At 27.3% G+C, this 17,873-nt stretch overlaps 1 protein-coding gene across 3 annotated transcripts in view; it reads right to left on the reverse strand.

Annotated features, from left to right (window-relative positions):
• The window catches only part of LOC105844832 (NACHT, LRR and PYD domains-containing protein 12), a 72,316-nt gene extending 56,907 nt beyond the window's left edge, over window positions 1-15,409 (reverse strand). For all 3 annotated transcript variants that reach the window (XM_065818560.1, XM_065818559.1, XM_065818561.1), the window contains exons 1-3: window positions 15,165-15,409; window positions 14,728-14,904; window positions 1,325-1,480 (exon numbers count right to left, since the gene is read on the reverse strand). In XM_065818560.1, the coding sequence (XP_065674632.1) occupies window positions 1,325-1,480; window positions 14,728-14,904; window positions 15,165-15,291 (460 nt within the window). In that variant the 5' untranslated portion in view covers window positions 15,292-15,409. The remainder of the gene's footprint in view (window positions 1-1,324; window positions 1,481-14,727; window positions 14,905-15,164) is intronic.
• Between the last annotated feature and the right edge of the window lie 2,464 nt (window positions 15,410-17,873).

Consider the following 17,873-nt stretch of genomic DNA (forward strand, 5'->3'; position numbering starts at 1 on the left):
ATTTCAGAAGAAGAAAATGCTGCCCTATCATCATATTACATCCAGCATAAGTTTGCTTCATGTATTTTTATTTCCAGTACATTTGACACTAATGCATCTGAATTTACAGATTTGGTTTTCTTTGGTTGACTATGTCATTCTGCTGAACATCTATTTCAGTATGTCAGACATGCTTATTCACTCTTTATTTTAATACTTAATGAAGAGCTGTTGTTTCAGTGTGAAAGTATGTTTCAGAGCTTTATTTGTATTTGTAGTCAGCTCTACCTTTTGATGTATAAAAATTGTCTATTACCCAGTTGTCTCCACCATTTCAAATTGCTTCTTCAAGGGTTTAACAAAATTGTACGGCTCAGACAAAGTTTTTTTAAAAACCTCTAGTAAAATAAAACAATGAATGAAGTTGAAATCAAAACTTGTTTACAACGCCTTATTAATATGTTACAACACATAATTATAGAAAAGTTAAACTTTATTGTTTTTGTATGATAAAATTAAAAATTAATTATACCAACTATATTGTATATACTTCTAGTTGTTGTTGAAATTATGTAATACTAAGATCATTTAAAAGAACCTATAAAATATTTAACATGGTTAATTGCTGTTAGCTCAATCTTCAAATTAACAAGTTAACAATTAAAAAAACAAATTAAGAAAACGCCTTATTATTCTCAAAACACCCAAAAACATCTTAAATAGTCTCAAGAAAAAAACTTTATGCTTTTTCAATTTTTCAGCTTGTCAAAGTTACATGAAATGTAACTTTGACAAGCTGAAGTCTTGTGTCCCGGTATTTTAGTATTCCCTGATTAAGATCATTGCTTTAGCCTGTGTTTTTGATAAGGAAACTAAAACTAATCAACATCTGCAAGATGTTGATTAGTTTTAGTTTCCTTATCAAACATGTTCTTTGAAGTACTGAAACTTTTACTGAAATTTACTAAAGAAGGCATAAGGAGAATAACATGCTTAAGACATTTGGAGAAAATTAAATTAATGCCAGAATTTATAATCCAGATAAAAAAAAAAAATATTCATATTAATTCATATTAATATTCAGAGCATAAGTAAAGAATTTTAAATTGATCCAATAACCAGAAAAAAGTTTTTATGTTTTTTTTACAAAAAACTAGTTAATCAAGGCATTAAAAATGAGGACACAAGGTTGTACACCTTTTAATGAAGAATTAATTGTGCACTTCAATTATTACAAAATGTGCACTTCAATAATTTTTTTCATCAGTGACATTGATATAAAGTTAAGAAAATAAATCAAAGTAAAAAAATAGGTATACACCCACAAAAACAATAAAATACTAACCTTGCTTGTTTTCAAGTTTATTATTTTCTAGCTCATTTGTTTTTTCTGCTAAATTATTTCTTTCAGTAGCATTAATATTAAATTTTAAATCAACAGTTTGTGTTAGTTGATTTATCTCTTTATCTGTTCCTGCATTATCATATGTTGAAGCACCAACTTTAAAAAAATTGAAAAATATAAATGTAAAATGATTATATGTAAAAAAACTGTAAATAAAAGCTGTAAAAAAACACAAGAGATATAGGAAAAATTAAAAATACCAGAAATGTAGCTCTAACTAATGAAGTAGTTGGTACTAATGGGAGGCAACCCTACAATGAACCCATTGGATATACACACTATTGGGGAATCCATTTAGGTAAACTTAAATGGATTGAAATCAAAACAGTCCAAAAAATTCAAACACTAAACAAACTAAAACTAAACTCAAATGCAACTTCTCTAAACAAAATAATAAAATTTTTTATAATAAAAACAATTTGTATTAAAAATTGTTTATAATAAAATTTTTTCTATTTAAATTGAATATAAACAAATCAAACTAAGAACTAAATAGAGAAAAATTTGATTAATTAAATAATCCTATAATAGATATATACTATATATTGCATCTAGTGATAAATAATAGTTAATGCTAAAACAATCTTCATCTACAAACCATTTCTTTCTAATTACCAAGTGAACACTTGGTAATTAGAGAGAAAACTAACAAATCAAACAAAGTACTTTTACAGTGATGAAAACTTTTATCATACTAAAAGTGAGCACTTTTAGTGTGATAAAAGCACCAGCGCAAACATTTATCACACTAAAAGATCATAAACCAAATAATAATGCAAAAAAAATCAGGGCCTCAACTTGACAAAGTCAGAAAAAATATTTCAAAAACATTGGCTCCCAAATTAAAATTAACATTATTTAAAAATTGTGAATTTTCTTAATGTCACATTTTAACCTTTCGAAAAATTCTTATAGTATATTGTATATAATTATTTTATTCCCTTCAAATCTTAAAACAAACTCCTATTTCAATTATCAATAGACTAAATTAAAATTCTTCTAATAAAAATATTTTTAACTCTTCCAAATGTGTGTATAAAGATGCCCTTAAAAAAAGCGGATTTAAAAATTTAAGCTGAAATTTGAAACAAAATTGCAAAAAAGCAAAATAAAAATAGAAATATAATTTGGTTCAACCCTCTGTACAGCAATGTTTCAACAAGTATTTGAAAAGCATTTTAAAATTAGTAGACAAACATTTCCCTTCCTCTAATAAATTGCACAAAATTTTTAACAGAAACTCTATTAAAGTAAGCTATAGCTGTACAAAAAATATTGAAAGAATTATAAAAGGCCACATTGTCTGCATTGATTAATAAAAACAAATTTCTTAAAGAAAAAAAACTGAAAATTGTAATTGCAAGCAAAAAATTGACTGCCCTATGAATGGCAAATGCTTATCAAAAAACATTATAACAAACGCATTGTTTCCTCACAAAACAACCCTAATAAACAATATATATGCTTAACCAAGGGCAAATGGAAAAAACGTTATGCCAACCACAAACAATCTTTAAACATAAAAAATACTCAAAAGAGACTATGTTGTCAAAATATATTTGGCAATAGGGCAGGTCAATTTTGAAACTGAGTTATTGGACTGGTAAAGACAGGTGTATTATTGCAAATTAAAGTATCACTCTGAAGGAATTTTTGTATAACTGCTTAGTTTATTGAGGAAAGCTAACTTTTCATACATTTTAATGTATAAAAACAATGTTTTTAAAAAAGTTTCAAATAAAAACAACGTTAAAAACAATGCTTTGAAAGAAAACATTTTTAAAACTTATTGATTTTTAAATAATATTTAAAAGGAAAATGTTTTTATTTTACTTTTAGATATATATCTAATTAAATAATAATATTTCATATTTTTATAATAAGGTTTATTAAAATGAATAAATTTTTAAATCTAAAAATGACATAAAGTAACAATTTAATTTTATTTTCTCCTAACATCATCTCAGTTAACAAACATGTGGTTGCGTAAATAACTTTTGTTAAATCAAAAATCTAAACAAATAGGAAAAAAACAGTAGGCAGAAATTTATTTTTTTGTGTGTTTTTTAAGCTCAAAGTTCTGATTTACAGAAAATATAATTATTCCTCTAAAATGTATCAGTCTGATTAAAAAAGTTGCCATCAAATGCTGAATTCAATCATGTTATTTTTATTCTGAAAAAGAAAATATTTTAGGCTTTACAATATTAAAAAAAAAACACTTATTTGAGATTTTTAATAAAAAATATGAAAAATAGAAATTTTGTAAGGCAATCTTTAAAAATAAGTTTATTTGAAATTTTTTTGAAATCGGCATAAGATTTCCTATCTTTTAAGACCCAGGTTGACTATATTTTGAATTTTTTTTTTTTTCACATATACAGGGTCCTGTCAGATTTTTGGGGCAGTTTCCTCAAAAATTGGTGCAAAATCAGAAGCTAAAATTTTCATAATACTTTTAATGGCATTAAATTGCACTCATCTCAATTAGTCCAAGATCCATTTTCCAAAAAAAGTTGAAAATCGACCTGCCCTATTTGGCAACTACAAGAAAAAAATACTATTTTAAATAAAACTGGTCTATTCTAAAAACTGTGTCTGCCTATAATAACATTTCCAAAAAATGTATACTATGTTTACAAAAAAAATTTGAAATTATTACTCATTTGGATCAAGAAAATTTACTAAATAAAAAATTTCTAAATGCAGACATGAAAATAAGTAGCTTGTAAAAAATCAATCAAACAAATGACTAAGACTAAAATTATCCTTTATTAAAATTCTAAAGAACTTTTTTCATGATTTTTTAATTTTTTAATATAGTTGATGCAACTTCCTGGTCGTAAAATAACTACAGTTATTACATAATTAATTATAACAATTCCCAACTTCCTGTGAAATATTTTTTCTATAATTTGAACTTTTTGATGTTTAGACATTTTACCTGATGAACCTACTGATGGAGAAACAAGCTGTTGAAAAATAAAACTAGATAAGTGTTTTTACTAATTTGTATATATATAATTATATATATATATATATATATATATATATATATATATATATATATATATATATATATATATATATATATATATATATATATATGTATATATATATATATGTATATCTATATATATATATCTATATATATATATCTATATATATATATATATATATATATATATATATATATATATATATATATATATATATATGTTATTACTAATTTATATATATATATATATATATATATATATATATATATATATATATATATATATATATATATATATATATCTATATATATATATATATATATATATATATATATATGTTATTACTAATTTATATATATATATATATATATATATATATATATATATATATATATATATATATATATATATATATATATATATATATATATATATATATATATATATATATATATTTGTTGAACGTCGTAATAGCATAAAATAAGTAATTATTTTTAAAAATAACACGATGTTTTTTATTCTTGACATGTTTCGTAAAATTTTATTTACATTTTCAAAAGATTATTTTACAATAATAAAAAACTCTGAAATATATATTAAAATAGAAGTCTTTACAGAGAAATATTAACGGACAAAAAATTATACATAATAAACCAATATATTTATTACAAAATAACTCGGTAAATAACCAATAAAAATAACCAACTGTCAAAAAAAATATATATATATATATAAATAAACTGACAGTAAAATTAAATAGATAAGTTTATAGTATAATGTAAAGCTTGTTTATTAAGTGAGGGAGTTTCCCATTTAATGTGGAGGGCTTCTTTTATCTTTAATTTGTGTTTGTTTGGGGCATTATCCAAAATCTCAAAAGAATCACAGTTAGCCAAATTTTTGCAATTAAGAGATAAATTTAAGTGTTTAAATATATGAGATTGTTTATCACTTTTAAGGTGCTCATTTATTCTAGTTGCCAAGTGTCTGGAGGTTTCTCCAATATAACTGGCATTACAGCCAGCGCAAGAAAATTTATAGACAACATGAGATTTAAGCAGTTTAGGAAGTGACTCTTTTAAGCAAAAACAATCTTGTATTTTATTAGTAGTGAAAATTAATTTTATTAGAATATCCTTGCAATATTTATGAACAATTTTTGAAATTTTCCTTTTAGTGTAATTAGAGTACATTCCAATGTATGGAAGCTTAAAGTATCTTATATTTAAGCTATTAACAATGTTAGAAACAGATGGGTTCATTTTCTTATCAATATAGGATTTAATTTCATAGTCAATAATTTTTTGTGGAAATTTATTATTTTGTAAAACTAATGATAGATTCTTAATATCTTTATCAAAACCAAACCAAGAATTATTAATTTTAAATGTACGATCAATCAAACACCGAACAAGTCCAAATTTGTAGCAAGAGGGAATAAAACTAAAAAAATTTTGTAAAAGACCTGTAAACGTTTTTTTGTGATAAACTGAAGTCGTAAACGAGTTGGATTTTTTAATAAGTACATCTAAAAAAGCAATCACCAGATTGCTTTTTATCTTGTTTATCACCAGATTGCTTTTTATCTTTTTATCTTGTTCTTTTTCCATAGTAAATTTCAGATTTTTATGTTGTTTATTGAGGTGTTTGAAAAATTCTTGAGCTTCATATTCAGAATTAAAAATAGCAATTATGTCATCGACATACCGTTTATAAAAAAATGGTGCTGTAAAAGAGCAGTTATTGACCCATGTTTGTTCATGATAACCGACGAAAATATTAGCTAAGATGGGCGCTAAAGGAGAACCCATAGCAACGCCATCTGTTATCATATATATATATATATATATATATATATATATATATATATATATATATATATATATATATATATATATATATATATATATATATATAGGGGAAAGTGGGGTAATATGGGATACTTAATTTTAACGACCTATAAAAATGAAATTTTAAAAATTAATGTTGTTGCTAATAGTCAGTTAGTTTCAATAGCTATCAAATATCATTTCTGTAAAAGATGAGTCTAAAAGCTTCAATACACTTTGAGAAAATTTAATAAACAGAAATTGTTTGGGTATCCCATATTACCCTCAAGGGTGGGGTAATATGGGACACCTGATCAATGTCAGCTAAGGATGGTAATAAGTTATGCAAGATCTTATAAATCAATGAAAAAAAACAAAAATTTATGAAAAAAAATAAAAACAGCTTTAAGATTACAAAAAAAAGAAAAGATTAATAAAAAAGAATTTCAATTTTTAATCGCATAAATCACATTTAAATTCGTCTTCATCAGCCTCTGCACATTCTGTGTGGGCCCATTTTCTGCAAGTTTGGCACATGACCCACTGCTCTCCTTGGCCATCTTCCAAGAATAAACCAGTACAGTATATGCATGGAGTGTCATTATCAACCATTAACGCACTCATCATTGTTGCGCCTGTTTGTTTTGACTTTTTATTTTCAGCTGAAAAAAGTTTTTTTTTCAATTTTGATTTTCCTTTTGTCTTTTCATTTTTTTCAGGCTTCTCACTAAGCGATTGTTTGTAAGGGGAACTTGTCAGCACGGCAGTAAATCCCTTACGCCTTCTGGTTCTGTTCAGCCTTTCTTTGGCTACGGGGTAAGGACTTATGTCACTAGCCAACATGGGTGTATCACTAGAGGTGCTGGCCACTGGTGGATGTTGCAATTGAATGGTTATCTCACTTTCAGGGGCAGGCATTTCTGTTGTTTCTGCCGCCTTAAACTCCCACTCTTCAAATGCATCCCTATTCACTGGCCAAATTCCAGTCTTTTCATATCCATTAACTGCTGTTGCGAGGCTGGCAGTGCGCAGATAGGCTTTCACAAATATAGAAGTTATTTGGAATTCTGTGACGATTCGCCCAGGATGTGAGCGGAGCCACATCTGAATCTCGGAGTCATAATAAGTAGATAACAGCTTCATAAATGCAACATCAAGAGGTTGCATTCTGTGAGTGCAGTGCGGTGGGAGACAGATAACTGTTATAAAATGTTGTCTAGCCAAATTAATGGCCTCCAAATTCTTGGTATGTGAGGCATGACCATCTAATATAAGTAAAGAAGGGCTTTCCTGACTAGGCTTTACACATTCAATGAAAGGTCTGAGCCATTGGGTAAACAATTCAAGTTGAATCCAGCCAGTCTTATGACAGACATAAGTAGATCCTGCTGGTGCGCCGTCCATTAACTCCATTTTCATGCGCTGCCAAGGAAAAATAAACATAGGTGGGATATATGTCCCAGATGCACTCATGCAAAGTATCGTAGTAACCAACCGTCCTTTTTCAGCTGAAGAAAGGATGCCAACTTGTTTTTTCCCTTTCAGTGCTATTATTTTAGCATTATTGGACTGGACAGTGGTAATGCCCTTTTCATCCGCATTAAAAATTTGATGAGGTTTAAACTTCTTCTCATCGATTTCCCAACCGATTTGCAATGGAAGTGGATTCTGGGGTTCTTATAGATAAGTGTGAATGTCGTCTTAAAAACGATGCTAGCCAGTCTTTTCCAGCTCTTTCTTTTGCAGAGTTAAAAAGGTTGGAAACACTGTTAACTTTTGCAAGCTGAAAGGCCAGTCTACGGACATCTAAGCTGGTAAGACCAAAAAGCCTGGCTTCCATTTCTACTATGTAATTAGCCAGATCTGATTCAAATTTGGAAGAGAAAAAGGGTTTTCGCCCAAGTGGGAGACTGGTCAATTCTTGTACTGGATGATCGTTGCATTTTACCTTGCGTTCCAGAGTTGACCAAGGGACATTGAAGACTTTGCTACCTTTTAGAAAGCCCATTTCTTTTTTTCTAATGGCATTAATAGCTGCTGTCATAGCTTCTGCTGACCACTGTTGCCTCACTTTTTTTTTTCAAATGTTCTCAGCATCTAAAAAAATGACCACAAAAAAAAGAGTGAGAATTTTTATACGTTTTATTTTCTAGAATTTTAAACCTCTTAAGGGTTTATAAAATAAAAACATAAAAATCTAGTTTTTAAAAAAGAGTTGAACACATAAGAGTCTATTTTCAATGTGCTATTCCTGAATGCGACCCCAATCAAAGATGTATGAAAGAAGAAATATCTAAAAATGATAAAAATTTTTTAGCGTAAAAAGAAATTTTAAAAATTAACACATATATCATTATGACTAATAATATGACTTAAGGAAGTTGTTAGTGTCTATTTAATCAATGCACTTTAAAATTCTGAACATTTTTACAGAACTGTTGGATCTTAAGGTGGTTGATACTAATGAGAAACTGTTGTTGGTTTTTTAGCATGAATAACAAAATTGGTTATAAATTGTTTATTTTTTAATCTCAAGTTAATACTTAACACACCCAGACTAATAACTAATGTCAATGAAACTCCTGGCTAGCTCAATACTGACAATGCAATAAAAACAGAACGAGCATTGAAAATATAATAAGATGAAAAGAAAATAATGGAAATAACGTGGGTAATATGGGATGGTGTCCCATATTACTCCTATTTAGGTATCTCATATTACCCCACTATATAGCACACTTCTAATTTTTTTTTTTTTATGTACCACGTGGAATGGACAACCCTTGAAAGGTATTTTATGTTTAATAATTGGTCAGTTACTAATTAAATTCTGAATATAGTAAAATAGTTTACCTTTTTAGACTATTTTGGCCTCCTGTAACAAAGTCGATGTTATGTAAGGTTCACTGGTGAAAACTTGCAAGACTTTTTTCAAACGCAAATAATTCGAAAGAGAACAAGTTATACTTGTGGAAGTAACCTCATGACATTAGCCTCGTTTCCAATTCCACAAATATTTTATAGCACTGACCTATAAGTAGATAATAGGGGTATCCCATATTACCCACTATCCCATATTACCCCACTTTTCTTTACAAAACTTATAGAAAAGTCTAAAAGTAGACAAAAAAAAAAAAATTTTCCCTATTTCATGGATCGCGGCAACTTTTTTTGGTGATTGAAATAGATAACTTGCAGACATGGAGCAAACTTTAAACTTGGGTATGTTTATATTTATATTAAATTTGGATGCTTCAAAAAAAATGAAGTGATTGGAGCCTGGGAACAACAAAAACACCAAAACTTGTGCCCCCCAGCCCCAAAGGGCAATAAGTTTCCAAGATTTATACTGTTGCTATTCTAAATTAAATTTATATTCATCAACAGATTTCAAATTTCAGCTAATAATACTTTAGCATTCAAAAATTATGACTATGCAAAGTTTCCACCCTCCCCAGAATGAGGGGGTTAAAAACTTTACATTTTCATAACTTTCGAACGCTAAAATATTATTAGATCAAATTTGAAGTCTGTCAATGAATATAAATTTAGTTTGAAATAACAATTGTATAAAACTTGGTAACTTATTGCCCTCACATTTTGGGCTAGTGGCACAAGTTTTGGGGTTTTGGTAGTTCCCAGGCTCTACTCACTACGATTTTTTACAGAGTATTCTCATTTAATATAAGTATAAACATACCCAAATTTAAAGATTGCTTCATGTCTGGAAGTTATCTATCTTAATCACCAAAAAAAGCTGCCATGACCCCTGTATTTCTATGAAATTTTTCATTACAAAATCTAGCCAGTTAAATTAAATTATAAATAAGCTATTATAATATGTTGTATTATTTTTGATGTTAAACCTAGAGATAAATCTAGAGGAAGGTGGATTAGCCCTCCCCTATTAATATACCTTTCTTTCCAACTGCAGGAGGAGGAGGGGGAAGAAATAAAAATAAAATCAACATCATATTAGACTTTAAATTATTAACACTCATTATTTTAAAATATTTTTTGTTACATTTGATGCTAAATCTTTTTTCTTTGCCTTCTTACTTCTTTTGCAAACATAGTTAAGTAAGAATAAATCCTCTCTGATATCACAAATCTCTTTTATACTTTCTTCTGATAAATTTGGAATGGTTTCCAATAGTAAATACATTATATATATATACATACATACATACATACATATATATATATATATATATATATATATATATATATATATATATATATATATATATATATATATATATATATATATATATATATATATATATATATATATTAGGGTTATGACTTTTTGACTTTTTTTTTAAAAAAAATTTCCTGTGTCATAAATTGATGAACTTTTGTTAGAAAACATTGAAAACATGTTCAATTCCTCTAGGTTGTAAAGGTCACCCCGCAATTAAAATTATGAATCGTCATTTATTTCATCTTGTTACTGCTACTACTAATACATGTGGCTTTGCTGAAAATTATTTAAAACTTGTATTAAAGTGTTATTGTAAAGTGTTTAGAAATTTAAAACATTTTGAAAAATTCCAGAATATTTTAGACAACTTTAGAACATTCTGGAACAATTAAGAATATTCTAGAACAATTTAGAACATTCTGGAACAATTTAGAACATTCTGGAACAATTAAAAATATTCTAGAATAATTTAGAACATTCTGGAACAATTTAGAACATTCTGGAACAATTAAGAATATTCTTGAACAATTTCGAACATACTGGAACAATTCAGATTATTCTAGAACAATTTAGACTGTATATATAGCTGCTTATCTAATTTTATCATTATTACAGAAGCAACACATGGCGACGTTCAAGCCATTCCAAAGTAGCATTCAGAAGAACAAGGATGTCAGGACAAATAATCTGGTAAAATTTGAAGACTCTCATAAAAGAAGAATGGTCCCTTTGGAAGAATATTCACTGGAAGAAAAGTGCAGAATGCCTCTACAAAAGCAAATTATCGGATGCTACCATTCCCTTGGACCTAAAATCAAAGGAAGAAAGGAGCGAATAGCGGAAATTTCCAAAGAAGTCACCAAATTGTGGAAGAATAAATTGAATTTTCCTCATGTATCTGATCAAGTTATACGAGCTAAGCTTGATAAAATACTGAAATGTTATGATGAATGTATCAAGTGGGGAAGCTACGAACCCCTTGATGAAATTTTTGATATTACTAAAGTGGATGGATCATGGTTATCTTCTGAGGACTAGTGATTGTACCATCTCCAAGTGGAAAGCAAAGGAACATTGAGATACTCTACAGGCCAAACAGCCAGTAAAGAAACAATCCATCCCTCTAAAAGGCAAAAACTTTCTAATAGGTCATCCAACCCATCACCTTACTATCCTGGTTTTAGTGATTCTTACTCTGAGGCTGACGACAGTGAATATGAAAACGATGATGATGAAGAAGAAGATGAGACTACTACACCAAGAAGAAGACATCATAAAAGCAAAATTGCAGTCAACTTGGTGACCTACACAAGAGTATCAACAAACAAAGCTGATAACATATGTGAGCAATTGACTCATGAAGGCATTGACATCCCAACTCCATGTCAATCAGTTATTTACAAGTCAATAATCAAAGAGGCAATCAAGCTGAAAAAAGAAATGATTGAAAAGTTGCATATGGAAAGTTGGTCCTTACACTCTGATGGCAAGCACATCAATGGAATCGATTATCAAGTGGTCGGCCTTAAAAAATGAAAAAAGAGAAATCAAATTGGATGTCCTGGGCTTGATAGATGGCAGGGGAAAAACTATTGCTCTAGAAATTTCTAAAGTCCTCGATGAATTTCACCTATGGAATTCAATACAGATGATTGTTGCAAATACCACCAGCGTTAACACTAAAAAAAAAGAATGGTGTTGTAATATCGCAACGAATGTTCACAGAGAAATGCATCAACAAACCTCAGTTTATCAGTCGTCAACACCATGTATTAGATAGAATCCTCCGTTTAGTGATGGATGAAGAACTCGAAAGTAAAACACAACTGCCATCGCATTTGCACACCTTGTTTGTCCATGTTTAAAGTGATTTTTTTAGACTAACTGACTATGGCAGTTCGTATCTTTTAACTTATGAAACGTTTCAATAATTTGCGGCAAAAAGCTAAACTTATTTACTAAGAAAAAAAAACAATTCTTAAATAAGGAAAAAAAATTGTAACAAAATATTAGGTTTAATTAAATAAATTAGAAAATTTATTAATTAAAAAAAGTAAATTAAAAAAAAAGTTTTATTATAAAATTTTTATACAACTTTTTTATTCTTCTTTTTAGAGTCGTTGTTTAAAAAAACATTATCTTTTATAACAATTTAACAACAATGGAAAGTTTTGATTTTTATCAATCCAAATTTATTAAGAAACTAATTTGCTATGTATGCTAAAACTATAAGAAATTTCTTACATTCATTTGTTTTTACCTCTTTTCGTTTTTAAAAAAGTTTTTTTTTTTTTAAATATTTGATGTTTTTATCAATACTTATATAATAGGAAAATAAAAAAATATATTGTTATTTATTTGTAAAAAATTTTGTTTAAATAATAAATAATAAGTTTCTTTAATAAATATATTTACCACATTTGGTGCATTTATGAAATTGTTTCTCTTACATTGCCCAATTTCCAATGTTAGTACGAGTTACTAGAGATTATAAACATAACGATTGCTCTGTTTAAAAAAATGTATTTAAAAACTTAATTAAAAGTTTTAAATAGGCTCCTAAAAATTCTGTTAAGAAAGTTAAGTAAATTAACAATGCACGAAATTTTGCAACATCGTTTCATTTTTTTACATGAAAAACTTGTTAAAAAAAAATAAAATTTTTCACAAATAAATAGCAATTAGTTTTCTCACTTTTCTGTGCATTGATAAAAACAGTAAAGTCTAACAAAGGCATTTGAAAAACAAATTTAAAAATTGTCTGTGTTTCTAGCGCAATTTATAAAGTATATCCTTAACATACTGTCTGAAAAAAGTTGCGAAAAAATTGTATATCAAAAAATATTTTTGTTTTCGTTATATTCTTATCTACTTTTTCCCTCAACTTGTATCAATTTTAGTAGTGGAAAATAACAAACACTCTAAAAATAAGAAAAAAACAGTAAATATTTAGGTATATTATTTCTTTGACAACAATTTTTTTTTTCTTTTGTTAATAAATTTTTTTTTAGCTTATTTTATTTAGATTTTCTATTTCGTATAGTTTTCGGTTCTTTTCTTCAAGTATTGTTGATTTATTCTCTAGTTACTTATAGCTTTATTTTGCAGCAAATTTTTAAAATGTTTACTATGTAAAAACGTGGTCAAGTTGTCTAAAAAAGGCATAAAAATAGCCTTCCCAAGAAGCTATTTTTATACTTTTATATACCTATGTACAACTTATATATGTATTCTACATCCATAATATCATTATACTAATGCCAAAAGTTTTAGAGCTCCAGCTAGTCTGGAAGGTAGTGAAATATCAATTGCAACATCCTGTTACAAAAATGTGAGGATTGTGCTCCATTCTCCATATATAAAATTCTATATACTTGCAGATCAAAATCCTTGTTTTATGAAAGACTAATAAATATAGAATGTGTAAATTTTCTTGAAATCATCAAGGTCACATGGGTTTTTTGAGCATCAAAATCAGATATATAAACAACCTGAAATAATCCTGGTTGAATTAATACTACTTATAATGCTTCATTAAAACAAATTTATCTATTAAGTCATAAAGAGCAATTTTCACAACAAAATTGTGACAAATATAATAAGCAAGCAATAAATAGGGATGTGAGAATATGTGTAATTTTTTTGATGTAGAGAAAAGTAGAAATAGGCCAAACCAGTTTGCTGCACTATTTGTGAACCAAATGAGATGAAATTTTGAATATATTTAGAATAAAGTTCAACGCATACTTTAATATATTTCATATTTATTGTAAATAAAAAATAGTCTAATTTTACATTACAAATCCTTGATATTTTTTTGATGAATCACAGCTCCAAAAATAATCATGGGTGCTTCTTAAAATCAAAGGATCTTTTATATTATTTATCAAACTACCCTTACTAAAAATTTGAAGTAAAAAAAATTTGGGTCCAACTTTTCATGGCGTTTTCATATATCAAAAATCATACCTTAAGTATTGCATAACTTTTGAAATACTTGACCAACAGAGATGATTTTTGTATTTTTAAAAAAATTCAAGGTTAGAAGTATAAGTTTATTTAAAAAAATATTGTTTTATTTTTAAAATTAAAGAAGATTTTTATTTTGAAAACAAAATTAGGAAAAATATACAATATAGTAAAGGCAAGCTAAAGTTAGATTTTATAAACTTTTTTCATTTTAAAATAAATTTTATTTTAAAATGAAAAAATCACATAAATATTTAATGAAACAATATTTTCAAGCATTATTGTTCAATATTTATAGCAAAAAGTGTTATATTAAGAAAATATATACAAAAAAAAACTGACTTGACACATTTTTGTTGTATTCTTGTGCAAACGCATTAACTTTTGCTTCAAGATCATTTCTTCCAATATTATTTAAAGCTTTTCTAAGATAGTTTAATTCATCCTTTTTAATTAACCCTTTGTTTTCAAGAACCTCCAAGTATTTTAATGGTTCATTAATTTGCTCAATTTCACCAGCTATTTAAAAATGAAATTATAAGTTTAAACTTAATACATTTAATATACTTAATAAAGTTATTATATAAGATGAAAAGTTATAAGTTAAATGTTTACATTAAGTATATAACTTAAATAAAAGTCAAACATAAACTAGTTAAAAATACAATTATATAAAACCCCCATAAAAAGTTTAATAAAATTTAATAATATATATCGAGTATAACTTCAGGTTTTAATATTTGATTAAAAGTTAAAAAAATCATTTTTCTAATTCTTACCACCAAAATCATCTTTCAAAAGAAATTTCAATTGTTTCAGATTTTTCTCCGTTAAATCATTGGCCAAATTTGATAAAAATGATCTGTATGAACCTTTATAATGACACGAATCAGATTCATACGCCATTAAGGAGTTATATTTTTAGCTGTGTTTAGATTTTTTTGTTTTTGTTTTTTTGTTAAGCGCATGCGCTTTTTTATATTTTTCTCGAATTTAATTGTTAATAAATTGTTTAATTAAATGTATAATTGTCAATAGGTTATTCACGCGGTAGAGGGACGTTAGAGCGAAAAGTTTAAAAGCGAAAGAATGTAAGAGCGTAAAGTTTTAAAGCGAAAGAACGTGAAAGCGAAAACCGGGAAATCGAGTATCGTGATAATTCAACAACAACAATGTTAACATTGAGATAATTTTCTGTGATTTTGTTATTAATTCAGTGTTATATAGATTATTTGGCGTTTGAATTTTTTTTTTTTTTTAATTGTTTATATTTTTTTTTTATAAGTTATCGTTTAGAATTATTTACATATTTGGTATTCTAGCTGAGAGTAATAGTTACAGTGCGACAAAATAGTATAAAATCTTCCATAAAAATTATATTCGCACTACAAGTGCGAACAGTGGCGGATTTACCATATGCGAGGCCATAGGGAAGTTTTCTATTATATTAGTTGAGTTTTTAATTCTTGTGTTCTATTGTGTTTTGGATATTTATTAGAACGTAACGAAGCAAAAAACGCACATAGGTTTTAAATGTACATTAAGTATTTTTTTTATTTTGGATGAAGATGCACTAATAAGACTACTCAAAATGCGATACCATTTATTTTTTTCGCAGATTTTAGGAGGATCGATTACATTGACTTAAAACTTAACCTTTCTGACTTTTAAAGACGCAAACTCATCAATATAAACATCATCATAAATTAGAACAGTCCAAGGACCGACTTATTTTATTTTCAATGGAAATTAAAGCTAATGCAGATAAGCGGTCTTGACCCATAGTGGAACGTAAATAGTTTTTTATGAGTTTTAATTTGAAAATTTTATGAGTTTTTAATTTGGTTTTTTACATCATTACTTACATTATACCAAAAAATTGTAACTCGCACACAATCATAACACAACATTTTTTATACCAACAACAATCATACTATAGCTATAGCAATATAACAAACTATAACAAACGAGAAACTAAAAACAAAATTGTTGTCAGGAAAAATAAAAAGATCGTTAATGAAGACATTAAAGTGCTCACAAAAACAAAAATGGCATAGCGACGTCAAACAAATATAATACTACAGAAACCACAAATCTTTTCAATATAAAACCAAAAACGTACCAGGATTTTGTATATTAAAATGTACATAAAGAACTCAACTCATAAAATGCATAAAGAAGGAAGGAACAAGCGTCCTCATGAAAACATTAATGTAAAATAATAAAAATAGTATGTAAATGTGATAAATTAGTAAAAGAAAAATCAGTCTTTGTTGTAAGTTCTGTAACGTCGAGTCTAATTAAAAGCCAGCGTAAGGAGTGAATATAAAAGCCACAACAATAATAAGAGAAGTGCCAGTCGTGGATTGGAGTGCCAGAAGTGTCAGTCAATGGATAAAACACCTATACATGGAATAAACACTGATCTATGGCTCAAAGAGAAACCGCTACAACAAATACCCGGAACCAGCATAACATCCCATCACTGCTCAGATTATGTCTTGTGCAACAGTAAAAATGTAAAGACAATATTATATAAAATAAATAAACAAACAAACAAAAAGTCATTCAGTTAGGAGGATGGAAAAACAGAAAAAGCCTTTGAGACGTGTAGGTGTATATGGACAAAGATATATTAGTCACAGTCATTGTCAATGTATATGAGACTAGAAACCGCATACTCTTTCATATGGTTGCCAGGCATTATGTATAACGCAAAAAAAAATTGCTACATACATAATAATAGATGTATATGTAAAGTTGAATATTTTATAAAAATACTGTTGATAAAAATACTGTACGCATACATTATATTGAATTTTAATAAATGAGTTTCGTTGTTTATATTTATTGTACTAAGAAAATTTTTTTATATTACTTGTACTAAGAAAAAAAAATGCGAGGCCACCTGAGCGCGAGGCCACCGGCAAATGCCTGCTTTGCCTGTGCTTAAAACCGCCGCTGAGTGCGAATATAATTTTTAGAAATGATAAGATAGTTAAACCTTAAGAGTTGATGTTTAAATTTTTAGTCATTAACTAAAAGTCAGGGCAAATATATCAACACAACATATTTAAAAAAGAGACATATGAAGGTTAGTTTTTAATATAAATTATTATCTAGTAGATAATAATATCTACAAATATTCCTATTTATGTAAATTAAGGCAAACTTTTATCAGTTTATGTTGATCAAGTTGTTTACTTATGCTTATGATCTTTTATAAGAAATAATGTTCTCTTTATAAAATTATTTTTAAACTAATGTATGCACTGACTATTTTAGTCCTAAAGTTAATATTTTCTCTTGCTATTTGATATATTTGCGGATTGGTTGGGTTACATATTGTTCTTTGCTGATTTTTTACAAAAATATTGTAGATGTATGTTTTTGAAGTTCTATGTTTTTTTTAAGGGTAGTTTATGGGCAAATGTTAATAGATTTTAATGTTCTTAAGTAAATCTGCTTTATTTTGCGTTTAATTTTGA

The sequence above is a fragment of the Hydra vulgaris genome, chromosome 14, assembly GCF_038396675.1.
Source record: "Hydra vulgaris chromosome 14, alternate assembly HydraT2T_AEP".
NCBI lineage: Eukaryota > Metazoa > Cnidaria > Hydrozoa > Anthoathecata > Hydridae > Hydra > Hydra vulgaris.